The following is a 26289-nucleotide window of genomic DNA, read 5'->3' as shown; positions in this document are numbered from 1 at the left end:
TTCACCAATATCAAAACCCAACAAAAAAATCATCACAACGATAAACTTGTCCATAAATCATAGAAAGATCATAATCTGCTAAAATATAATCCTTATTATCATCAGTTCCATTAATCTCCAATTTTGCACTTCCAAATGAGCTTATTCCAGCTTCAAAGCAATCAACACACTCATGTAATGCTGATTTCAGGCCTTGATCAACAGTTTTTGGGTCATTGAGCCTTTGTTTTATATATGTTTGTGTATTTGTTGCATTCTCGATTCTAGCTTCGATAATGCTCACTGCAAAGCTCACTCGATCTGTTGAAGACATAATTTTGGGGCTTGACTTCAAAATTCTCAAACATAAGTTGGTATTCCAGCCTTCGTAATCTCCCTTGCATGCTTTAGCTAGTAAATCCGAAGAATTTTTTTGTGATTCTAAAACAGTGATTTGCGAAGAGAGAAGGATGAGAGACGAAAAGACAAATGTGACGAGAAGGAAAAAATTTCTTGGTGAAGCCATGGTTATAAGAGAAGGTCAATGTTGATGATAATACAATGAAATTACAATTACAATTGAAAAAATAAAATGAAGAAATAAAAATATCTTCGGCTGAGGCGCGGATATCTCGCTTTCTTTAAGGAGATTCCCCAAAGACAAATCGTAATCTTTCGAATCCGATCACGTCGTACAACTCAACAAACTCTGGACAAGATGTTGAGTCCAAAGCTCCACCAAAAAGAAGAACACCTTTCTTCAACTAATAAACTCTCTTTTATTTTCCTCACTTTTTAAGAACTCTCCAAAATATATATTTTTCTCTACCCCCACAAGTTAAGGATGAATAACTATTTATAGGTAGGAAAATCATCCTTGAATTGAATAGAAAAATAAATGGGGTAGTAAAGTAGGTAGATAATGGAAGAATTATGAGTTGGAGGTTATATGAGTTACAACACTAAAGAGGATGAATATGGGTGAGTAATGAGATAGTGGAAGAATAAAAAGTAAAGGCCAATTAAGGCTCAAAAAACGTGAGAATGAATGCAGCAATATAAATGTATTGAATTGATGAACTTTAACATATATTATTTAATATTAAAATGCACTAAAAGGTCAACAATGAGCTGATTTATAGCAAAAAAAAATGTAGATGTTTTTAGTATACGTATTATTTTATTTACTAATTAATTTATTATTTTATTTACTAACATTAATTACTAATCTAAATAAATTTGATAAGAAACAACAACTCAAATTTGTTAAGAAAATCGTACTTCGAATTTGTTATAAAAATGAATTTTCGTCCATTTTAAGCAATTTTACTTTTTAGTACGTACACCTTATTTGGTAATTATTTCGAATATATGTAGAAAAAGATTTATCGTCCTCGATTTGCCTCTTTATGAGATACTATTAATAAAAGAGAAAAGGTAATAAATAAGATGGAATATGCCATTTGATTAACGCCATTAACGGGATTTTGCTGTTTAATAGTCAAAATTTAATATCCTTTATTATTCTTTCAACGTTATTTACTTTTTATAATAGATATGAATTCCTTTTACAATGAAAATCCTGACTATCTTTACCATTTTCTTACCCCAGGTCAAATATTTCTATGTTGCCACATACAATAGTAGTTAGTACTTATTAAATTCTCGAAATAAAATAAGAAATATAAAGAAAGTTAGTATTGCCTTTTTAATTTGACACTATTAACATTATCACAAGAATGTTATTTGATTTATTTTGAGATTTGATGCGACTTCCGAAAGCATCTATATTTTCTTTTTATTATCAGAGATTTTCCTTTGGCTGATTTTTGTTGATCATTTTGTTTTTTGATTAATTACCCAGGGAGCTGCATGAATTTGATATCCTAAAATATTTACATGGCATAGTTGGTGATAAATCGAGGGAATGAAGATGTCTTAAAATATTTTGTTTAGTAATTGTTGATAGATCTAATGTAACATCTAATGTTTACAATAGCTCCAGGTACTTTAGTAAAAGAGTGTTATGTAGTTTTTTTTAATCTAGTTTGTTTTAAACCACATCAAACCATATAGTCCTCATTATGCCTCTATACTTTCTCTACATTATGTAGTTTTTCCTTTTTTCAGATTTTTCATTTTGGGGATTTAATCAAATTCTGATTCATGCTAGAATGTTTCATATTAGGAAAGTCAAACACTTCCTAATAAAACAACTCTATATGTATTATGTAAATATTCAATTAAGAATGCATACGAGTACTTATATGTTATCACTTCACCACAACCCTTATTGGTTAAAGAATGCCATGTAGCTTAATCGACTAATCATGTGTCAAATAATCATTAATGATCTCTTTTCTTCATTGATTTTTAAGACGGAGGCTTCAGGTCATAGCCCGTAAACTCTCGATTTAGATATAATAATATTTTATTGGCCAAACCCATCGACAAACACCACGTGGTCGACCACTTCTTTCATGGAAGATCTAATAATTCCTTTTTATTCGGAGCAAAACCGTACCTGGATTTCCTCATCAAATGAGAAAGAAAAAAAAAACTCATTTTAATTGTAAAACCGTGGAGTTTTGACCCAAGTTGGTTGGATGCGTAATGAGGCGACGCCCCCGGATGAATTGCATTAGTTGGTTTGGCCTATTTTATTCGTACCTTTTCCTAAGAGAAAAAAAAAAAATTTATCGGATGAATTGCTGTTGGGACAAGAAATAATAAGAAAATACCTTAGACGAAGAAGAAAATGCGGGTGACATCTCAAATTTATATCAATAAGTGTGATTGTTTTTATTTTTATTTTACATTCACTTAGATCTGAATGATTAAGATGTATAATAAAGTATTGATTTCATTAAGATGTTATCAACTCAAAAATTTCTACAAAGATGCCAATGAGTTTCGAATACATGATCATATATAAATATGTAGGATAAACTTCTAAAATGAAAAAAATTAAGAAAAAAATAATTTAAACATAGAACTCAATACTTTGAAGAGCATGCGAATTCGGATTAATCGGGCCAATAAATTTCTAATACCGAATGATTATAATTAAAAAAAAAAAAACTCAATATTTGTAGGATTATGATCTTCTACTAAAGATAAAACTAAGAAGAATAAAAGATAAAATTTAAGCAAAGAAATTAAATTACTTAATACTTTAATAACCATACATCTAAATAGTTCAAAAATTTGATGGTGTAGGGGAAGTAGATTCAAGATCCCTCACAATATTTAATGCTGGATGACTAAAGTATGTCACATATTTCATCCCAATTGAAACTACTGGTCCTTTAACCTTGTATTTAGTTAAAAAATAATCACAACGATACACTTGCTCATCAACCACAGCAAGATCATAATCCGTTGTCTCGTATTCCTTGTCGTCTTTAATTTCAGTATATGCATGTCACGACCCAACCCCGTAGGCCATGACTAGTGTCCGAATTGGACACTCATACGCACCTGACACTCGTAATTAGCATACTAACTCGCATAAATACAAATGGTCACACATAGTCTCGCATTATCGCATAAGAGCAAACATATATCATAAAAGCGGCGAGGGCCCATAATGTACATAACATATCAAAATGCACTTATCCGCCACGACGGGTAGGACCCTAAGTATAAAACGTACGAACATATCAGACAGAACAACCATAACCCACATACAACGGACCTCCTAAATGCAAAGTGAATCATATGACGGGACGGGGCCCCGCCGTACCCCCGAATGAATATATACATATGCAACGGAAAAGATATATATATACCAAAATAGCTTGGACCTGAACCTTGTACGGGTGGATCACCAAAGCGTATGGTGCATTGAAACGCACTTGAGCTGTCGAGTATGTAAAGCAAGAAATACGAATGTAATCATAATCAAAACAATAAATACAGAGAAAATAGGTACAATATGCAAAATGTCAAAATATTTTGAGAATATAAATCATGCATAGGCTCTTATTCGTCATTGGCGCCATAACACAAGATCACACCGTAAAAGTTTCATATCTCCGTAGCCGACATATCCCATAACACACCATAACGCCATAGCACAACATCACACCAATATAATCGGAACCCGACCCTCTAGCGAGGAGCTTTTGAGCACGAATATAATAACCATATGCACGAGCGAGTCGTGAGTAACCATATGCATATAAATCATAATCATAAACTCATTAAATAAGTAAGAAATCCATACTCGGGAGTTAAGGTGAAGGTAGTACTAAGTCTTTCCCGAAGGTCATTAAGAACAAACATAGAAAAGTCGCGGGGCCCACGGACGGGTGTCAACCCCATCCGAGCCCGCCTATGGAGGTTGGGGAATGTTATACCTTATGGAACCTCAACGAGTGTTTCGAGGCGATCCAAGCTCGCCTACGAAAGTTACGAGCGTTCGTAGTTTCGGCGTCTTTTAGGAATAAAATTCTTTACAAAACTCTTGAAATTCAATCAAATGAAAACATAAGTGCCTTAGTTAGGCTACGTTAGGAGAGTAAGTCTTTAGAAGCGAATAAGATACATATGCAAGCTCGGATCTCGAGAATGGAATTACCCCGAGGCTCGTATCATAGCCTAATTAACACTAGGACATGCCAAAAGAAGGAAAGGTTAGGCTTCACATACCTCGTCCGCTCTCAAGCTAAGTCAAGCCTCAAGTCTCGGGCACTCCAAGATCTACATAACGCCAATATATCAACCATTAGCTATAAGCGTTTGCATTCAATTCCAAACGAACACCAAATTCTACGAAATTTGGGCAAAGATTTCCATAAATACAACAGAGAATTCAAGCCAAATTCATCAACAACAATACCAACAACCAAACTAACAACATTAATAGTCAATTCAAAATGCATTCTAACATTAACAACTCTTTTCTACGCAACTCATCAACATTCCATTATACTCACTTCAACTACTTACATTCAAACCAATATCAACGTTCGTACATTCGATTACTAATCCAAAACCATTCAAACAATATTCAAGAACACTTTAGACAATTCACACAATATTTCAAACAACCCAACCAAGGTTCCATCTCACCCGAAAACTACCCCCAACCCGAGGGCACTACAACCATATTTCTTTCTCTCAAATTCATGAATTACACCAACAAATCCACACATTAACAATGTCATTCTCATAAATACAAAAATTACATTAAAAGCACATTAACTTCCAAATCAGCCCGTAACCATTACAACATCAATTTAAGTCATTAAACTTGCATTTTCATCATAGAATCTATAACGACGACAACTAAAATACCAACTAACATTTGCTCATTCTCCACCACCCAAGGGGGACTCCATTCGGCCCACACCATACACACACATATAGATGATTTTCATTCTTTTCTCCACACTACAACAATCAAAACATGCTAACTAGAATTAATTCATTACTTTTAACACAACACACGCACCGACTCGCCAAACACCATGTCACGGCTCAACTTCAACATGACTTCTTTCATGAATTTCATCCATTTTAGCATACTACAACACACATAAACCATCTATAACTCATAAAAACAAGATTAAACCTTACCTTTCTTCTTCAACTTTACAACTTGCCTAAGATGGTGAATAATGAAAACGAGTAATCTATCGCTTCCAACAACACTCCCACGTTAATAAGCACCCTCCAATTAGTAGGTTTGCTTGAAGAAATAATTTTTTTCTTGATCAATTCTTGGTCCTCAATTTCTTGCTCTATGGCCGAAACCCTCTCTCTTTCTCTTCTCCAAGTTCTCTTGATTTTTCTAGAAGTGTAAAATGGTGAATAAGATGACTAAGTCATCTTTTTAATACCATGTATTGATCATCCATGTGGCCATGGCCCACACCAAGGTGGCCGGCCACATGGTCCCTTATTTTTCTTTTTTTTTTGTTTTTCATATAATAAAACACTTTCCAAAAATAGAATACTTTCCAAAAATAGAATTTGACCCCAAATGTTTCCTTAATATTTCCATGCCAATAAAATCATACACAACTCATGCCTATAAAACAAATAAAAGTCTCTACTTCGTATCCCGGAATAATCTTGTCCCCAACTTATCGTAATTAGCTCGGATTATCCCAACGTACAAATTACGGGATATAACAATGCACTTCCCAATGACCCCATTCCAGCTTGAAAGCAATTGACACACTCTTTTAGCGCTAATTTTAAACCTTTACCAATGTCGGTGTCCTTGAGCTTTTGCTTTATATAAGTTTGTGTATTTGTTGCATTCTCGATTCCCGCTTCAATAATGCTCAGAGCAAAGCTCACTTGATCTTTTGAAGATATAATTTTGGGTTTCGATTTCAAAATTCTCAGACATAACTTGGGATCCTAGCCTCTGACACCGCCATGGATATTACATGCTTTAGCAAGTAAATCCAAAGATATTTTTTGCGGTTTTGATAGTATGATTTGCAAAGAGAGAATGATGAGAGACGAAAAGAAAAATGCGAAGAGAAGAAAAAATTTGCTTGAAGAAGCCATGGTTACAAGAGAATGCCATCAATGAGCTGATTTATAGCAAATAAAATGTAGATATTTTTCGTATATGTATAGTTCTATTTAATAGCATTAATTAGCTAGTAATCTAAACTAAATGATATGAGAAAATCCAGTAGAACAGGTCAAATTTGTTAAGAACATTGTAAGTTAAATATATCATAGAGAATGAGTTAAGCAATATTTACTTTTTAGTAAATCTTATTTGGATACTATATCGATTTTTTTAAAAAAAATTATTGCCCTCTGATTTGCTTCTTTATGAGATTTTCCAAGAAGAGAAATGAAAGAAATAAAAGAGAAAATATAAGAAAAAAGATGGAATTTATGCCATTAACGGGAGTATCGCTGTTTAGAAGTCAAAATTTTATTTCCTTTATTATTCTTTCAATGTTATTTATCTTTTATACACTATATGAAAATTGTTTACAATGAAAATCTTAAATATCTTGCGAGATTCTTACCACTGGTCAAATATTTCTTTGTTCATTGATCACATATGTAGTTAGTATTGAAATCTTGAAATAAATTTTTTTTAAAAAAAAGTTATTTCATTATTATTTCATTATCTTTCTGTTTTTACAAGCATGCGTTCTTTTTTATGCTAATTTTTTTCTGATTTTTATTGACCATTTTGTTTTTGATTAATTTTTTAAGAAGTTGCATGATTTTAATAGCCTAAATTTGATTTCCACGGCATAGTTGGTGATATGGGAAAATGAAGTTGTCTTGAAAACTTTTTTTCACAATTAATGGAAGATCTAATATTTATAATAATTGAGAGTACTTTAGTAAATGTATTAATTATTATACAATACGATACAATCAAACGAAACAATAAAATTATTATTAAACCACATCAAATAAATACATTTTTTCGATGTGCCCCTAAACTCCTTCAGTGAAAGAGCACTATGCAACTAATTCAGCTTAAGTTGCGGGGACTTTTCGTTTTTGTCGCCGCACCCGTCTCGACAAGAGATGGGTGTGGCTGTGGGTTTGGGCGCGGGATACGTTTCAGATACGGTCAATCAACTTCGGATACTCTGACCAGAATCCATGGATAAATTTGGCGGAAAATTGAGATTTTGGATTTCTCAAAATGAAAGATAAAACAAATTTAAGACATGGAAAATGACATACCTTCAATATTATAGTCCTTTTTTTTTTTTCTTCATATTCGTTACTTCATGTTTCAGGCCAAAACTAGAGAAATCAAGAGTTCAAGAGGTCGTGTTTTTTTATAGCTCTAGTTTTATAATTTTGTATTTTCTTAGCCGAATCCCCGCACCCGTATCCATACCTGAATCCGCACTCCCGAATCTTAAAATTTAGATTTGCCGAATTTGACACTCGAATTTGTGCCCGTACCGAAATTCCCGAACCCGAGCCCGAGCAACTTAGGATTCAACTAATCACATGTCAAAACAATCACTAATGATCTTCTTTTTCATTAACTACCAAGACAAGGGCTTCAAGTTATAACCCGTACATTTTGATTTAGACATAATAATAAAAATATATCGTCTCGAACTTTTTCTCATAAAAAAAAATATAAAAATCGGGTACTTTCTTAATAAATTGAAATCGTTGGGTTACAAGAAAAAATCTCTCTTATCAAGACAAGAAAGAGTGTCTCCACATTTTTTTTTTTGTGTGTAAACGAAAGAACTATTATATCAAAGGTTAAATGATTTACTATAGACAAATCTCAATATGAAAAGACCCTGAAGGTAGGAATAATGGCGTAATCACACATAGTGAAGGATCTCAATCGAATATATTCCATCGGAATTTTTATGGTATATATATATATTTTAAATATCTTTAATGGGATTTCTGACTTCAGCAACAACAACAACAACAACATACATCTGGGTTAATCCCACCATGTAGTCTGGAGAGGGTTAAATGTCGCATGCAGATCTTACCCCCACCATTGGTAGAGAAGGTTCGTTTCGAAAGCAGTTAACTTCTACTAAAAATGGATTTCTGACTTCAGCACTGAATAGAAAATTACGTACGCAGACAAATAATAAAATAAGAAAAAAGAAAAAAAGGGATGTTTGGCAAAGCTTGCTCCCACCAGAAAATGAAAATTCAAACTAAAGTACCAATCAGAAGCATGGCACAAATGTCTGTATCTCATACATGTCACCATCTTTTTTTTTAGGCAAAGGGGTATCACATGTTAGTTTTTCCGGTTCCAAATATTAATTGTTTCCTCAAACTAAACTTGTCTCAAATTTTTTATTTTTTCTCTTCAAATTTATCCTTATTGTTCGAAGTAGTAAAGGATATTGATGTGTTCCATTAAAAGAAATGAGTCACGTTGAGCTCGTCGCACATGGCTCACCTAGTGCGGATTATCTCTTTTGTGTGGTTTGCGGGCTATTGCACAGAAGCGGGGTTTATCCTGTGCGCACCCAAAATGTCCCTTGTCATAAAAATGAAAAAATAAAAAAGTCGGACCGATAAAAAGATCGATTACATAGGAGGGCAAACCGAAAAACTCATTTTTATAAAACCTTACTGTTTCTCCATATATAATAAAAAAACACGTGGGACGCGCGATAAGTAAGGAACTGAAGGAAATTTAAGAAATAACTTAGATATGTACCCTCATAATTAAGACTAATATATCTTAATTAATTTATATGGAATTTTTGTCGTCCACCATTAAAAATATTTGGTTTTGGCCAACGGTTAGATAAATGAGAGAAATTTTCAATTGTTCCATAGATAAAATTAAATCTTGATTTCCAAGGTTGTTAATGTTATTTAAACTAGTTAAACATTTATCTGCGCCCAGTAGCTACACTAAATCAGATAGTTAAACAATGATAATTAAAGTTAGAGGAAGAATACCTATCGCTTAACCATAATTAGTTGAGAAGTGGACTTTATATACGTGTATGTTCAAATAGGAAAAAAATAACATCTATACGTACTTTCGAATTATATTTTCTCATTTTCTCGAACAGATAAACTTTTCAAAAAAAAGTAAAGATTGTAAAATATAGATTCTTTTTTTATATATATATATAAATTAGGGAACACGCAACCGCTATTCTTTGGGTGAGCTCTAGGTAAACTCCGCTTCTAGTGCAATAACCCGTAAAGCACACGGGAGATGTAAACTGCACTAGATAAACCCCATGCATGAGCTCGGACTGACAAGGTTGTTGGTCGGCCAATCGATCCCGAGACTCCATATGAGAAACCACTCGCTGAACCAACTCAGCCACCCACGCGGGTCAAATAAAAAATTCTTAAATTTGTTTTTTTCTTTTCTTTCTTTTCCATAAAATAGAGTGAAGAAAAGGAAAAACAAAAGACAAAAAAGTTAGGGTGATTCTCTTAAGCAATTCATGTGAATGAGAGCAATAGTTTTGGTAGAAAGTGCAAAGATATTTTTCCCAAATGGGCTAAGGATCACAACACAAACAATATTTTGGCCCTTCTCATATTGTTCCCTAGAAAACTAACAAAAAAATGAAAAAGGGAAATTGCCAACACTTCTCCTTAGTCCTATTCTACTATACTATTCTACTGTGAGAGTTTAGCCACTAGCCAAACACTCCTCTCTTTCTACAAAATTTTCCAAACATTGCTACAATTTTATCAAGTTCAGGTGATATTTTTTCTTTCTTTCTTTCTCTCTCTCTGTGTATTGTGTTGTTTTTTCACAGTTTCTTGATGAAGTGTTAGGTTTACTATTGTTTTGAGAATCTGGATACAATTTATACAATTATGAGGTTCTTTGTTCTTATTGGGTTTATGTAATGCTACTTAATAAAAATTGTATTTTTTTTTTTTTAACTTCCTGCTATTGATTTTTCTCAATTTTCAAAGTTGTCAGGTAATTTTATTCTTTTGTTTTTTTTTATAAGGTTCTTATGTGGTTGTTTTCCTTGTGGGTTTGTGTAGTGCTACTTGATAAAGATTATCCTGCTATTGCATATAGTGAGGTTCTTTATTCTTCTGGGGTTGTTTTCTATGTGGGTCTGTGTAATACTACTTAATAAAGAGTGTATTTTTTTTATTTTTTTTTAAGACGGAGGCTTTGGTCATAGCCAGTAAACTCTAGATTTAGATATAATAATATTTTATTCATACCTTTTCCTCATCAAATGAGAAAAAAAAAAATCAAGTACCTTCCTGCGGATGAATTGCATTAGTTGGGCTAAGGAAAAATAATCTTCTGTTGGGACAAGAAATAATAAGAAAATACCTTAGACGAAGAAGAAAAATGCGGGTGTCATCTCAAATTTATATAAATAAGTGTGATTGTTTTTATTTCTATTTTACATTCACTTAGATTTAAACAGATCTGAATAATTAAGATGTATAACAAAGTATTATTTCATTAAGATGCTATCCACTCAAAAATTTCTACAAAGATGCCAATGAGTTTCGAATACAAGATCATATATAAGTATGTAGGATTAACTTCTAAAATGAAAATTAAGAAGAAAAAAATCAAACATAGAACTCAATACTTTGAAGTTATTGAACATGCGAATCCAGTAACATTAATCGGGCCAATAAATTCCTAATACCAAATGATTATACTAAAAAAAAAAAAAAATTCAATATATATAGGATTATGATCTTCTACAAAAGATAAAAATAAGAAAGAAAAAAGACAAATTTTAAGCAAAGAAATTAAATTACTTAATACTTTGATAACCATACACTAAATAGTTCAAAAATTTGACACTGTAGATTCAAGATCCGTCACAATATTTAATGCTGGATGACTAAAGTATGTCACATATTTCATCCCAATTGAAACTACTGGTTCTTTAACCTTGTATTTTGTTAAAAAGTAATCACAACCATACACTTGCTCATCAACCACAGCAAGATCATAATCCGCTGTCTCGTATTCCTTGTCGTCTTTAATTTCAGCATGTGCACTTCTCAATGACCCCTTCCTTATGCTTGAAAGCAATTAACACACTCTTTTAGCGCTAATTTTAAACCTTTACCAATTTTGGTATCCTTGAGCTTTTGCTTCATATAAGTTTGTGTATTTGTTGCATTCTCGATTCCGCTTTGATACATATGGCACAACCTCAAAGCTCACTCGATCTTTGAAGATATAATTTTGGGTCTCGACTTTAAAATTCTCGAAACATAAGTTGGGATCCCAACCTGAACACCGCCTAGTGCATTACAAAAATATTACATGCTTTAGCAAGTATGGAAAATCCGAAGATATTTTTCGTGGTTTTGATAATATGGTTTGAGAAGAGAGAATGATGAGAGACGAAAAGAAAAATGTGAGGAGAAGGAAAAGTCTGCTTGAAGAAGCCATGGTTATAAGAGAATGCCATCAATGAGTTGATTTATAGCAAATAAAATGTAGATATTTCTAGTATAAGTATAATTCTATTTAATAGCATTAATAGCTGTAATCTAAAAAAAGTAAAAATCCTATATAACAGGTCAATTTTATTAGAAAAATTGTAAGTTAAATATATCATAGAGAATGAGTTGAGCAATATTTACTCTTTAGTACATCTTATTTGGAAATTATATCCATTTTTTTTTTAAATTATTGCCCTCTAATTTGCTTCTTTATGTGATTTTGCAAGAAAAAATAAAATAAAAGGAAAGAAGTAAAAGAGAAGATTTAAGAAATAAGATGGAATATGACATTTGATGTACGCCATTAACGGGATTTTTCTCTTTAGAAGTCAAAATATTATGTCCTTTATTATTCTTTCTATGTGATTTATTTCATATATGAAAATTGTTTACAATGAAAATCTTAAATATCTTATGATTCTCTTACCACTGGTCAAATATTTCTATGTTCACTCATAAGATATACTCCTAGTTATATTACATTACTGAAATTAAATAAGAGAAAAGAAAATTCTTTTATTAACTTTCTGATTTTACTCTCTAAATGCTATTATTACAAGTGTGGCATCTGATTTTACATTTTTGAGATTTGATGTGTTTTATGAAAGTAAGTATGCGTTCATTTTATGGTAAGACACTGCTTTCATTTTATGCTAAGACATTGCGTTCATTTTATGCTAAGACATTTTTTTTATTCCTAATTTTGTTGACCATTTTATTTTTTTATTAATTTCCTAAGGAGTTGCATGATTTTGATAGCCTAAAATAGTTACAAGGCATAATAGGTGATAAATCGAAAAAATGAAGTTGTCCTAAGTTTTTATTTTTTGTAATTGTTGATAGATCTAATATTTACAATTATTGAGGGTATTTTAGCAATTTTTTTTTTTTTTTTTTTTTGTAAAATGAATTCATACCTTTTCCTCATCAAAACCTTTCGGATGAATTGCATTAGTTGGGTAAATCCCGCTCCGTTGCAATAATAGCCATAATCACACTTGAGAGGTAAACGGGTGCATCTCAAATTTATACAAACCCCCCGTGCGACGATTTTACATTCAAGAAAAGATCGAATGATTAAGATTTCAAACTTGTGACCTCCCTAATATACAATATGTTACAATCAAATTGATCAATAAAATTATTATTAATAAACTACATAAAAGTAATATTATTGGTCGTGCCCCTGCACTTCCCATGTGAAAGAGCACTATGCAGCTGATTCGATTAATTATCCGTCAAAACAACCATTAATGATCTCTTTTCTTTATTAATTACCAATAAAGAGGCTTCGTGTAATAACCCATGTTTTTTTTTTCCTGAAAAGGAAAATGGGAGGAGATTACAAGGTAGGAAATCGAATCTTCATCAACAAAATAAAAGTTCAGATAACAACTAACTGAGCTACTAAGATTCTCCAGCTCATAAACTTTCGATTTAAATCATAACAATATTTCGTTTCGAACCTTTTTCTTCCTGAAACTTGAAAAATAAAGTTTTCAAGTACTTTCTTTGGATGAATTGCATTAGTTGGGTTACAATAACATTTTTCTTCTATCAAAACGAGAAATGGTGCTAATAAGAATTGTGGTGGAATGATAAGTACTCATTTATTCTTAATTAGAGGTTTTGAATTTGAGTATTGAGTGTGAAATATAGGACTTTCTAATGTGAATTCAAATTTGATATGACATTAATATAAATACTGAACACTTAATAAAAAAATAGAAAACAAAAAAGACAAGAAATAATGTCTCCGCATTTTTTTTTTTTGTGTAAACGAAAGAACCAAAACATCTAAGGTTTCATGGTCCACTAAAAACAAATCTCAACATGAAAAGACCCTAATAAAGGTAGGAACAATAATTCAGCCATATACGTCAAAAGGCGATCACTTGAATATCTTTTATCAAAAATTTATATAATAAATATAAAATTATACCAAATATATAAGTATTCTTTTATAAATATAAATTAAATTTTGAATATCCTTAACGAAATTTTTAACTTTGCCGTTGAGTAAGAAATTTTTAACACAAAAAAAAAAAAAAAAAAAAAAAATGAAAGCCAGATGATTGGCAAAACATGCTCCCACACAGAAAATGAAAATGCATACTAAAGTACCAATCAGAAGCATGACACAAATGTTTGTATGTTAACATGTCACCATCTTTCTTTTAGGCAAAGGGGTATCATATGTTAGCTAATTTTTTCAATTCCAAATGTTAATTGTTTTGGTAAATTGAATTATTTCAAAAAATATATATTTTAAAGTCATTATATTTTCCCCCAAACCTATCTCTATTGTTATGATTAATGAAGTAGGCATGTGTGAGGAAAATAGGTTCGAGGTAGGAAAACAACCTCTTTTAAAAATGTAGGGTAACAACTAAGGCCTACACTGATAAACTTTCGATTGTGGTCAATACGCCCTTCCTGACTTGAAAAATAAAGTTTTCAAGTACTTTCTTTGGATGAAAAGTTGGGTTACAAGAACATTTTTTTTAATTAACAAATTCCACCTAAAGAAAGGAGATAAACTAGTAAAAAGGCCAATTATATAGAATGCAAACCAAATATTTCAACACGTAGAAATATATTTGGACCTTTTTAATTGTTCAGGTATGCTACAATTATTTTAGAGGATTGTGTAAACCAATTTGATAGTTTAAGGGTAAAGTTAAATCTTTCGTTTTTCTATGTGGCTCCACTATGACAATTATTTGAGTCTAGATGAGGAAGGAGTAAATATGAGACGAAATTAACGGTGAGAGTTTTATACACCAAAAGGTAAAGATAGCGCAAATATGAAACAAATCAAATACCTCAAAGAAAGAAACCAGATACCCCCCCCCCCCCTTTAATTTAAAAAATAATGACGTTGTTATCCGCATGTATTTGACTAATTTACTCGATAAATTTATCTTCCACCAACACATGTATTTGACAATTCTCACGTTAATGTTTAGATAAATGAAATAATTATTCAAACCGCATCAAAATTAAATTCAATTCTTGATTTCCAAGGTCGTTGCTGAAACTGTTTACAAACGTAAACTATAGATTCTTATATTTTTTTTTATTTTCCATAAAAAAGAGTTCTAATTTTAGCTAGTAAGAGCTCTGCGAGGAATGGAAAAAAATCATGTTGGCAGCGTTGCCTCCAAATGAGCCCGCAATTCAAATCGCATCAAAATTCGGATTCAAGTGATTCCAATGCGAATACTAGATACGGTCGGAAAACCAAAAAAAAAAAAAAAAAAAGAAAAAAGATTGAATATTAACAAAAAGAAAAAAAGAGAGAAAGTTGGGATGATTCTCTTTGAGCAATTCATGTGAATGAGAGCAATAGTTTTGGTAGAAAGTGCAAAGATATTTTCTCCAAATGGGCTAAGGCTCAAAACCTTCACCTATTGTTCCCCAGAAACTAACAAAAAAATGCAAAAGGGAAATTGCCAACACTTCTCTTTAGTCCTATTCTACTACTCTACTGTGTGAGTTTAGCCACTAGCCAAAAACTCATCTTTTTCAACAAAATTTTCCAAACATTTCTACAATTTTTATCAGTAATCTCACAATACCTTTTAGAGGCTTCTCTCTCTTGAATTTCAGGTGAATTTCTCTCTCTATTCTGTTCACAGTTCGTAGGTGAAGTGTTAAGGTTTACTATTGGTTTGAGAATCTTGATACAATTTATACAATTTTGAGGTTCTTTATTCTTATGGGGTTGTTTTATTAGTGGGATTATGTAATGCTACTTAATAAAGATTGTATTTTTTGTTTCCTGATATTGCTCAATCTATACAATTGTCAGGTTCTTTATTCTTATGTGTTTTTTTTTATAAGGTTCTTATGTGGTTGTTTTCTTTGTGGGTTTGTGTAGTGCTACTTGATAAAGATTGTCTTTTTCTTCCTGCTATTGCTTATACAATTGTGAGGTTCTTTATTCTCATGGGGTTGTTGAGTTGTCTTTGTGGGTTTGTGTATTGCTACTTAATAAAGATTGAGGTTTTTTGTTCTTCCTGCTATTGCATTTTCTCAATATATACAATTGGAGCAACGGTAAAGTTGTTTCCGTGTGACCTATAGGTCACGGGATCGAGCCGTGGAAGTAGTTACTAATGCTTGAATTAGCGTAGATTGTCTACATCACACCCTTGGGTGCGGCCCTTCCCCGGACCGTGCTAACAGGGGAAACTTTGTGCACCGGACTACCCCTTTATTCTTATGGGGTTGTTTTCAATAATCCCACAACAATTTTTAATCAATTTCAGGTGATATTCTTTCTTTATTCTCTCTCTCTGTATTGTGTTAGTTTTTCACAGTTTCTTGATGAAGTGTTAGGTTTACCATTGTTTTGAGAATCTTAATACAATTTATACAATTGTGAGGTTCTTTATTCTTATGGGGTTGTTTTCTTAGTGGGTTTTTGTAATTCTACTTAATAAAGAATTGTCATTTTTTCTTATTGCTATTGCATTTTCTCAATCTATACAAGTCTGAGGTTCTTTATTCTTATGGGGTTGTTTTCTTTGTGGGTTTGTGTTATGCTACTTGATAAAGATATCTTTTTTCTTCCTGCTATTGCATATTGTGAGGTTCTTTATTCTTATGGGATTGTTTCCTTTGTGGGTTTGTGTAATGCTACTTGATAAAGAACGTATTTTTTTTGTTTCCTGCTATTGCATCTTCTCAATATATACAATTGTGAGGTTCTTTATTTTTATGGGGTTGTTTTCTTTGTGGATTTGTGTAATGCTAAAGATTGTGTTTTTCTTTCCTTCTATTGCATTTTCTTCTTGTTTATGTTTGCTGCTTTGCTGCTATTTGAGCTGTGTTAATTTATGCCGTATTATACTCGCTAAATCTGAAAAATGTTGCATAGTTTTTGGAGTTTGGTAATTCATATGTTAGCCCATTTAGATTATTGAGGATTGAAACCCCTTTAATAACTACCCTTTACAAGCTTCCTTAAATATGTGCTGCTTTTTGCCTGTTTTATTAATTGGCAGGGGCTGAAAGAAAAGATTGGACTGAAATTTCAGATATTATCTTGGTGGTTGGTTATATTTTGTTCTGGATTAATCCGATTAGTTTGAGTTGAGTGTGGGATTTTGCTGTTATGGCTACTTGTACATCTGCTGTGTTTATGCCTCCTGATACACGACGGTCACGTGGGGTATTGACTGTTCTTGGTGGTAGACTTTGCCCCTTAAAAATCCAAGATGAGAAGATTGGATATTTGGGCGTTAACCAAAAGAGTACCTCGAGTTTGCCTCAATTCAAATGTTCAGCCAATCCCCACCATAGTGTCAACCAATATCAAAATAAAGACTCCTTTCTAAATCTACATCCTGAAATTTCTATGCTTAGAGGTGAAGAAAGCTCGAGTGGAAATGTCAGTGAGAGCTTGAGGGATACGTCAAGCTCGAATAATTCTAATGAGGCCAAAATCAAGGTGGTTGGTGTAGGAGGTGGTGGATCGAATGCAGTTAATCGCATGATTGAAAGCTCTATGAAGGGTGTCGAGTTTTGGATTGTGAACACTGATATTCAAGCAATGAGGATGTCGCCTGTAATGTCCGAGCATCGACTGCCAATAGGTCAAGAACTCACAAGAGGACTTGGTGCCGGTGGTAATCCGGATATAGGGATGAACGCTGCCAATGAGAGCAAGCAGGCCATTGAGGAAGCGGTTTATGGCTCAGACATGGTTTTTGTGACTGTAAGTTCACCCTATGGTTTAGCCCAATTACTTTATTGGAAAAGAAGTTTGGAGTTATATGAAATTTTGTTTACTCTTTTTGATCAGTAAAAGTAATACTTCTTTCCGTTATTTCTTTTTCCCTCTCATTTGTCAGTTTTTCAGAAATTTAGATTTTGTCTACTATATTTTTTATAACCGTGGTGTTCGGGTCAGCTTGCGCGCACCTCGACTAATTCCACGGAATACCTGCTACCTCCCACCAGCAATAGGTACCAGGCACCAAGGCTTAGATAGATGGAAGAAATCACCTAGTTTTTTTTTTTTTTTTTTTTGTCTCCGCTGGGATTTGAACCAGCGGATTTGAACCTGAGACCTCATGGTTCTCCTCCCACTTCACTGACCATTAGGGCACACCCTTGGGTAGTTGGGTGCCTATATGAAATTTTACTTCATTCTTTTTGATCGTATATCCATATTATCTATCTGGGTATCCATTTTTTTAGTGGATAATATGGGTAATATCCATATTTGATCCATTTTTAAATGGTCATTTATCCAACCCATGTCTAATAGGTCGAATTGGATGATTACTTGTTTTTTTAAAACCATTTTGCCAGCCCTATGTACCACCCTTGAGAAGGAGTCCTGCCCCCTAGATATCGTATTAAATGTCATTCAAGACTAAGGATATATCTGTCTGGAAGCACTGTAAAGCTAAATGTTGAATGATTACATGTTGTTGTGTTAAACTTCAGATATCTTTAGAAGGTTTTATTCTCCCACTTTTGTTTCTTCCTCACATGTGGGTCCAACATGTTATGTACAGGCTGGAATGGGTGGAGGAACAGGGACTGGTGCGGCTCCTATAATTGCAGGAACTGCCAAAGCAATGGGTATCTTAACTGTCGGAATTGTTACTACCCCCTTTTCTTTTGAGGGACGAAGAAGAGCAGTTCAAGCTCAAGAAGGAATTGCAGCTTTAAGAGAAAATGTCGATACTCTAATTGTCATTCCAAATGACAAATTATTGACAGCTGTTTCTCCATCGACCCCAGTGACTGAAGCTTTTAACCTGGCTGATGATATTCTTCGACAGGGAGTTCGTGGTATTTCTGATATAATTACGGTATGTATGTTGTTCACAGTCTTTATCTTTCATTTTCTGTTTTTTGCTTGTGTAGTGCCAACGATTCAAAATAATTGTTTTCCTAATTATGCTTTAAATCTGGGATCCTACTTTTATATGCATATCTAAGTCATCTACAAGCTTAGCCTGATCTGTATATAATTTCTGTGTTTTTGAGCTATTTACTATCAGTAGTAAAACTTTATTTACCTATCAAAAAAACATATATATTCATCACCTTTTCTTCTTGTTGTGCTGCTAAATTATTTCGCCTTCTAATATATGATGCTCTTCACATGCTGTCCATCGTTGATTGGCCTAATGGATGCCCTAGAATTGATTTCGATCAATCGTACAATCAACTATGTCGTAGTCACAAACTAGACGTGATAATGCCCTAAAATTGATTTGCTACCGGGGCTCTGGTCTAGTGGTAAGAATGTAGCGTGTGATGTGTGCTTTAGGCTAGATTTGGCAAAATTAGCCCACCTATTTATTAACTCGGCCCACTCTGACCCACCCCATTCAGCCCATTTAAAAGTTGGGCTGCTATGTTGCCCAAATTGATCTATGAGATTGAGAATCCTTAACAAAATATTTCAAAAAAGACTTTTTTTGTTTGATATGTTATATAGCGATAATATAGAAAAAAAAGTTTTATAAGGTAACTAAAAAATTCACAAGAAAACAAATAAATAAATTAAAAATTGGTAAGAGTTGGGCTATAGCCCATTGTTTAACCCACTATGACCCAGCCCATTTCATTCCAAGTAACCTTTGGGCAGTTTATCGACCCGCCTATTTATTAACTTAGCCCACTTTAATCCGCCCAAATTCAATGCAAGTACGCAACCTCTCATTTGACACCCCTAGGTTAGGCATACGTCACCGGTTCGAACCTTGCCGCAAACAAAACACTGATATTTAAGGCGAGAAGGGTAGAGAGGCGGGCCCATATCCACCGAATTTCGTACCTTGCACCTTTAGCTCTCGGGGATTTCGTGGCTATAAAAAAAAGACTATAATTGATTTAGGAATGCTTAATTCCTTCCTTTGGACAAACTGGTCCTTAACTACAGTAAGACTTGATAGGCAAAGTTTATCATTTTTGTGGTGCTGGTGGCCTTGGGAATTCAATGTTTAACTTGTCCATTATTCATGTATTTGCATTTCCTTTAATGGTTTTTCAAACTTCTGCCATTTTCACATCATCATTTTCTCAATTGTCTTCTATGTTGCTCGGACTCTCCACAAATGTTGTCGGATGCGTGTTGGATCCTCCAAAAGTAGTGCATTTCTGGGGAATCCAACACGGGTGCGGCAACATTTTTGGAGTTCGAGTACCAGTAGAGTTGCATATTAAAATTTTCTCAAGTTACACAAGTTAACTGATAAAACTAAGGCCCTCTGTAATGTGAAATATAACTTTAAGGGGGTGTCATTTGATGAAACCTGGGCCACATATGATGGTTGTCTTTTTCTCTTTTGGGTATTTCTGACCTTGTTATTAGTAAGTGGGTGAATGCAAAGGCTTGTATTTATTTATTCATTAACGTATCTGCATGAATTACAGATTCCTGGGCTAGTAAACGTGGATTTTGCTGATGTGCGTGCTATTATGGCAAATGCTGGTTCCTCTTTAATGGGAATAGGAACTGCTACCGGTAAGTTCACAAACCTATTTTGATAGTTGTTACTTGTTAGCACTAAGCCATGTCTCTTTGTTGGTTTCCTTTTAATTCATAATTTCACATAATTTAAAGTCACCTCTGTGTGATTTGATGATGTGGGCTAATATGACACACAGACAGCCTACACGACTAGATCATTATTTGTGCCCTTAAAACCTCACAAGATATTTAACCAAAAAATTTGGTGGAAAGATTGAGAGGAAATATATACATATCAAATATATTATTGCCGTAAGTGATACTTTGGAAAAGGTGGTCAAAAGTGTGAAAACAGTGAAAGAGATACAAATGAGTTTCCATAACCATGCAGATGAGTTTTGTCCTAATTGTGGATGAGGGAACCAGTAGAATAAACGATAAGTTTCTGTTGTCCATGCTATTTGCAATGACACTATGTTAATTAACGAAACTAATGAGGAAGTTAACCAAGATTATGGAGAAGGCCTTAGAGAGTAAAGGTGTTAGATTAAATAGAAGTAGAAAGGAATAATGAACTGGAAGTTTACCCCCCACAAGAACAAGAAGAGTGGAATTAATGAGGATTGTGGTGCCTTGCCTATGTGCAGATAATTTAGGCTCAGCCATTCAGGAGAAATGACAATGATGGATGAAGATTTTGACACAAAATTAAAATATGATGTTTGAGATAGGTGGTGCTTGGGAATACTATAGAATAAAAATGTAAGAAAGTGAAAGATGTACTTTATAGAACGGTTTGTAAGACTAATAATGGTATCTGGGAGGTGATGTTGGTTCTCAAATGCCCAACATATCCTCAAGATAAATGTCATGAAATGCAAATGTTAAGATAGATCTATGGTCAGGTGAGGATGTGGACCATGTTTTGTTACATTGCAAATTAGCCACGAGGTTATGGGAGGATATATTTAGATGGTTTGACGTTTCTTGGGTTATGCCAAGATCCGTGAAGGAGTTGATGTTCAGCTGGAAGAGTGGAGCTAGGAGAAGAAGACTCTAGGCTTGGGATATTACTCCTCTTGCTTTAATGTGGGTCATTTGGAAGGAGAGAAATAGGAAAGCTTTTGAAAGGGTGGAGATGACCTTTGCTCATTTGAGGAATAGCCCCCGATCCCTTATTTTCTTTTGGTGCACTCGTGTAGTTCCTATTTGTATAGAAGATTGGGTGTCTTTTGGAGAGAACCATATTTTGTAGGTTTCTCCATTTTTGTTATACTACTTGTATACAGCCAAGTTGGCTTGTTATTGTTAATGAAAACTTTTACCTGATCAAAAAAAAAAAGAAAAAAAAAGGATATATGGTCATACAAAATTGGATACAATTAGAATTTATCACATCGCAGAGGGGCAAGAACAAAATAGAATGCAGGTAAAGGAACCATATAGGCGATACTAACTAATTAGGTCTTAGGACTAAGGCATTTTTGTTATTTTATACTAGGCAGCATTTGTTAAGAGTCTTCTTATTCAGATCAGAGACTTGTATGTCCATATAGAAGCAAAAGATTTAAGGAATCTTTAATTTTAGAGAACCTCAGACAAATTAATTGATTTGGAATGAAATGAGTATGAATAGAGAGCTAAACAGTTAGAGAAGATTCATATGCCAACCATCTAATTCTGATTAAGCATAATTGATTGATTGATTGATCATATTGGCACGACTACCCCTTTTCTCAATCTTCCGATAGATGTAGGATTTTTTAATAATCGAGAAATTCCCGAGTGCCCCTGGCGCATGGTTAGAAATTCGAGGGATAGTGGGCCTGCTCCTCTATTCTTCTCTACTTGCGACCCTTTCTTACTTTTGGCTTTTCCTCTTGCGAAAAGTAGAAACGATATGCATGTTCTGCCTTATTTTCGCTATTTGAAAACATTTCATGTTTAAAAAAAAATGCAGCGAAATTTCATCTGTAGTTCCAGCAGGTTTGCATGCAAAATTATATCATTATTTCAGATATGTATATCGTCCGTGTATGGTTTTGTGCATCTCCCAAATAGCTGTATTTAGTAGTGACACTATTGCTAACAAGACAGTGAGTCTAGAAGAAAATTGATATTGTTCGTTGATATTACAGGAAAGAGCAGAGCCAGAGATGCTGCCTTGAACGCCATTCAATCTCCTTTGCTGGACATTGGTATAGAGAGGGCAACTGGAATTGTATGGAATATAACTGGTGGTAGTGATCTAACATTATTTGAGGTACCCAACTATTCTCTCTCTCTACCCATACACCTGTTAATCATCCATAGGATACACCTCTTGTTGACTGAAAAAGGCAGACATATATCACATTTTTAAAGAAAAGATTATGCAATAAAAGCCTTTTACTTTACACCCAAGGGTGTGGCCTAGTGGTCAATGAAGTGGGAGGAGAACCATGAGGTCTCAGGTTCTAATCCAGCCGAGACAAAAAACGTTAGGTGATTTTTTCCCATATGTCCTAGCCTTGGTGGACAGAGTTAACTGGTACCTGTTGCTAGTGGGAGGTTGCAGGTATCCGTTGAATTAGTCGAGGTGCGCACAATCTGGCCCGGATACCACAGTTATCAAATAAATTTAGTTCAAAGCCTTTCCTGCCTCCAAGTTTGAAGCAAATTTATTGTTTTCTTACTATGATAGTGCCTTTGTTGTATGCATTCAGTATTTTATGTTCATGGGCATACCTGGGACGATCCTAATCTCTGACTTATCTGTCCGCTTTGGACTGTACTAGGTGAATGCTGCAGCAGAGGTTATATATGACCTTGTGGATCCAAGTGCGAACCTCATTTTTGGGGCTGTGATAGACCCATCAACAAGTGGACAGGTACGTTAGTATCTCTCACTAGGTTATTATAATATTTCTTTGGTGACATGATTCCTAAATGCGAACCATTGAGTATCTAGGCTCAAGCTTCCAGGGGAATGACATAATAGATGAAGAACAAGCACAAAATTATAATAGGATGATTAAAGTGGAGGAATATAATGGGACTACTATGCTTATGAAAGTACCTAATAAAGTGAAAGGAAAGCTCTATAAAACAGTTGTGAGACAAGCAGTATTTTATGTCAGTAAATAGTTGGATATCCACTAGATGAATGTCGGAGAAGGCAAATGTTAACAAAGAACAGAATACAGTGAAAGTAAATGATCCATATATGCAAAATGAACTAGTTAGGATTAAGGGCGTGTTTGGTATGGATCCAGTTTTCCCATGTTTGGTTGGTTAAATTTGGAAAACATTTTCTCTAGGAAAACAAGTTCCTTAAAAATAAGAAAAATGACTTCCCTAGTGGAAGTAGAAAAGCAAGTTCCATACTGTCACTCCACATTGATTGTCTCCTTCCACCCTCCAACACATCCCACCACCACCCCACACCCCTACCCCACTACCGTCCCCCATAGTGCTTGTCCAAATTATACAAATGCTTTTGAGACATATATTTTTGCTTACTTACCAAACACCAGAAAATAAGTAAGAATCAACGAGGAAACATTTTCCTTTGTACCAAACATACCCTAAGGCTTAGTTGTTGTTACAATTGCATTAGTCTTGATGCTTGCCAAGTGCCTTTTTATGGTTCGAGGCTTGTATATTAGTGTAGGAATAAGATGAGATTTAGAGAACTTCTAGTTGTAGAGATCTCTAATTTGTCTCAACGGTATTGAGATTTGAGACATAGAAGATTAGTTGATTTTGGTACTTTTTAACTACTAATTTAAAGCTGTCATTTCTCCTGAATTCCGACGAATTTAAATTTTGCTTCATGGTCGATCTCATCGTTAGCCATGTGATACAGGTCAGCATAACCCTAATTGCCACTGGTTTTAAGCGCCAAGAAGAAGGTGATGGGAGACCTCTCCAGGTATTCCTCTTTTCCACCTCTCCCTTCACACGTATGCTACATGTGAAAAACCTGTTAGTTTTGGTCATCTTGTAATATACATCCCATGGTGTTCGACTACAGGGGAACCAACTAACACAGGGAGACGCTTCACTTGGAACTAACAGACGACCTGCGTCCTTCTTGGAAGGTGGTTCAGTAGAGATCCCTGAGTTCCTCAGGAAAAAAGGGCGATCGCGCTTTCCAAGAGCTTAAGTTAGTCCTTGTTTTTCCTGTATGTATAGTACTTCCCCTTTTTCTTGTTCTCCACAGTTCCATCTCTACCTTTCAAAGTGATATGCATGCGTTATATGTACAGGATCTCCGTTATGCATCAAATATCGAGTTTATCTTGTGGAAAGCTTTGTCCATCTCATTTTCCTTAATAATAATGTAGTTAGTTCATAGATATTTGTTCTGTTTTTCCTACTAATAGTGCCTATACATAGTTTGCTATTGAGTGTAATAAGCTGGAGATACATATCAGAAATAGATACTAGAAGCACAATCAGTATGGTTTACCTTGTGATCTGTAAAGTGTTGCTGTAACGTAGATATCCGGAGTGGAACTTGTGCACATATATGTGATTTAGGATCAGTTTTGAAATTGTTCTTTAGCTTAGCGTAAATATCGAGTGCGGGTAAGTATTTGCCCTTTTTTTTATAACCACTCTCTTTTGCAACCACTCTCTTTTGCACAAATGGCATGTTGAGATACTGATGTAACTGACATGCTACAGAAGTGGATTTGGGCGACTGTTTTGTTCACTACTGCAAATGAAAGATCTCAAGATGAGTATCTAAATTTAAACCATTTTTTCTTTTTAAGCGAAATTAGTTGTGTCAGTATTGGTATGAACGACCCTCGCTCGTGTTTGGCTATAGCAAGAGCCCCCAAAGATAGAGTTGATTGTTGTTCCAATCCAGTTCCAACAATGCATTTTTCGGATCTAGAAAGAGGAATGGCTTGACGTTGCATATTATAACATGGAATGATCAGCAAACGATATAGCGGAGCCCTGTTTATAAAATATAAGACCAGATATTCGCAAGGCTCTTCTGACAAATGTACTATCTCTTCTTACTTAGAATAGATCGTCGACTCAGATGGTGATACAAAATCCGCTTCTTGTTGGCATCATATCCATTGTTACCTCATTCACCCGAGTTTGCAGTCTAGTTTCATTCAAGGAGATGAATGTTTATGAATACTGTCACTATCATCAATATCAATCTCATCGAGAAGAAGACTTTACATGCAACAAGAAGATTCTATTTGCGACACTTGGATATGTAATTGTAAAACAAGTTATTTAGTTTGTTGCAGGACTATCTTGCTACTGGTTATTGAGAAAATCAAGTATTAGAAGAAAGTGATTTTGTTGGTTGATTAATTGATCACATTTTCTTCGTCAAATGACCTTTTTTTTTTTAAAAAGTAAAAAAGAACGAGTAGGTTGACAAAAAATGCATCTCTAACAATCTTTTGATACTATAACATAAAGAAACAGATGTTTTGAATCTTTGGAGAATTTTATAGTATCCAAGTTATCTATTCGATTCTAGTTGCAATATACCTGATGAAAGCTGGTATTCAGGTCTTATTCAAAGAAAAAGATATCAAATATTTGAATGACTGCGGTATATATATATATTCTCTTCTCTATATCACTAATCTAGACTTAATAACTTTTAACTCTTTTAATAAATTGATTATGTGGTTTCTCCACTACTGTATTTGCTTTAAATATTTAATTTTTGATATATTTTTTACTTGAGCCGAGGTTTATCGAAAATAACATCTCTAACTTCACAAGGGTAAGACTTTGTATACGCCATCTTCTGTAGGTCCCACTTGTGGGATTTTACTGGCTATGTTAATGTAAGTAACTTGATTATGTAATGATATCAATAACAAGTGGACAAAAATTAGACTTCTACAAAATTGAAAAGAAACATACGTTATAGAAAAAGTGTTTTTGTTGTTGGTTAATTGGTCATGTTTTCTTCACGAAAT

The 26289-nt window shown here is 33.9% G+C and overlaps 1 protein-coding gene across 3 annotated transcripts; it reads left to right on the top strand.

The window, feature by feature from the left end:
• Positions 1-15226: 15226 nt before the first annotated feature.
• LOC132057448 (cell division protein FtsZ homolog 2-2, chloroplastic-like) lies at positions 15227-25673 on the top strand. 3 transcript variants are annotated; one of them, XM_059450057.1, is made up of 9 exons: positions 15227-15510; positions 16911-17623; positions 18432-18731; positions 20305-20395; positions 22480-22604; positions 23119-23211; positions 24189-24254; positions 24357-24488; positions 25367-25673. In XM_059450057.1, the coding sequence occupies exons 2-8, from the start codon at positions 17021-17023 to the stop codon at positions 24486-24488; spliced, it is 1410 nt and encodes a 469-aa protein (XP_059306040.1). In that variant the 5' UTR covers positions 15227-15510; positions 16911-17020; the 3' UTR covers positions 25367-25673. The 3 variants fall into 3 exon arrangements, with proteins under 3 accessions (XP_059306040.1, XP_059306039.1, XP_059306038.1); XM_059450056.1 differs by lacking the exon at positions 25367-25673 and adding an exon at positions 24592-24884; XM_059450055.1 differs by lacking the exon at positions 25367-25673 and adding an exon at positions 24592-24884 and having other exon boundaries at positions 15228-15510; positions 24357-24507.
• Positions 25674-26289: the final 616 nt, after the last annotated feature.

The sequence above is a fragment of the Lycium ferocissimum genome, chromosome 5 (assembly GCF_029784015.1).
Source record: "Lycium ferocissimum isolate CSIRO_LF1 chromosome 5, AGI_CSIRO_Lferr_CH_V1, whole genome shotgun sequence".
NCBI classification, from domain to species: Eukaryota; Viridiplantae; Streptophyta; class Magnoliopsida; order Solanales; family Solanaceae; genus Lycium; species Lycium ferocissimum.
This window is presented reverse-complemented; position numbering and strand designations above follow the sequence as displayed.

Excerpts from the sequence above, each read along its gene's own strand:
- LOC132057448 (XM_059450057.1), top strand. The coding sequence starts at position 17,021 with ATGGCTACTTGTACATCTGCTGTGTTTATGCCTCCTGATACACGACGG. Across the intron at positions 20,396-22,479 it reads GGGAATAGGAACTGCTACCG|GAAAGAGCAGAGCCAGAGAT; the intron begins GTAAGTTCACAA and ends TTGATATTACAG. Across the intron at positions 22,605-23,118 it reads GTGATCTAACATTATTTGAG|GTGAATGCTGCAGCAGAGGT; the intron begins GTACCCAACTAT and ends GGACTGTACTAG.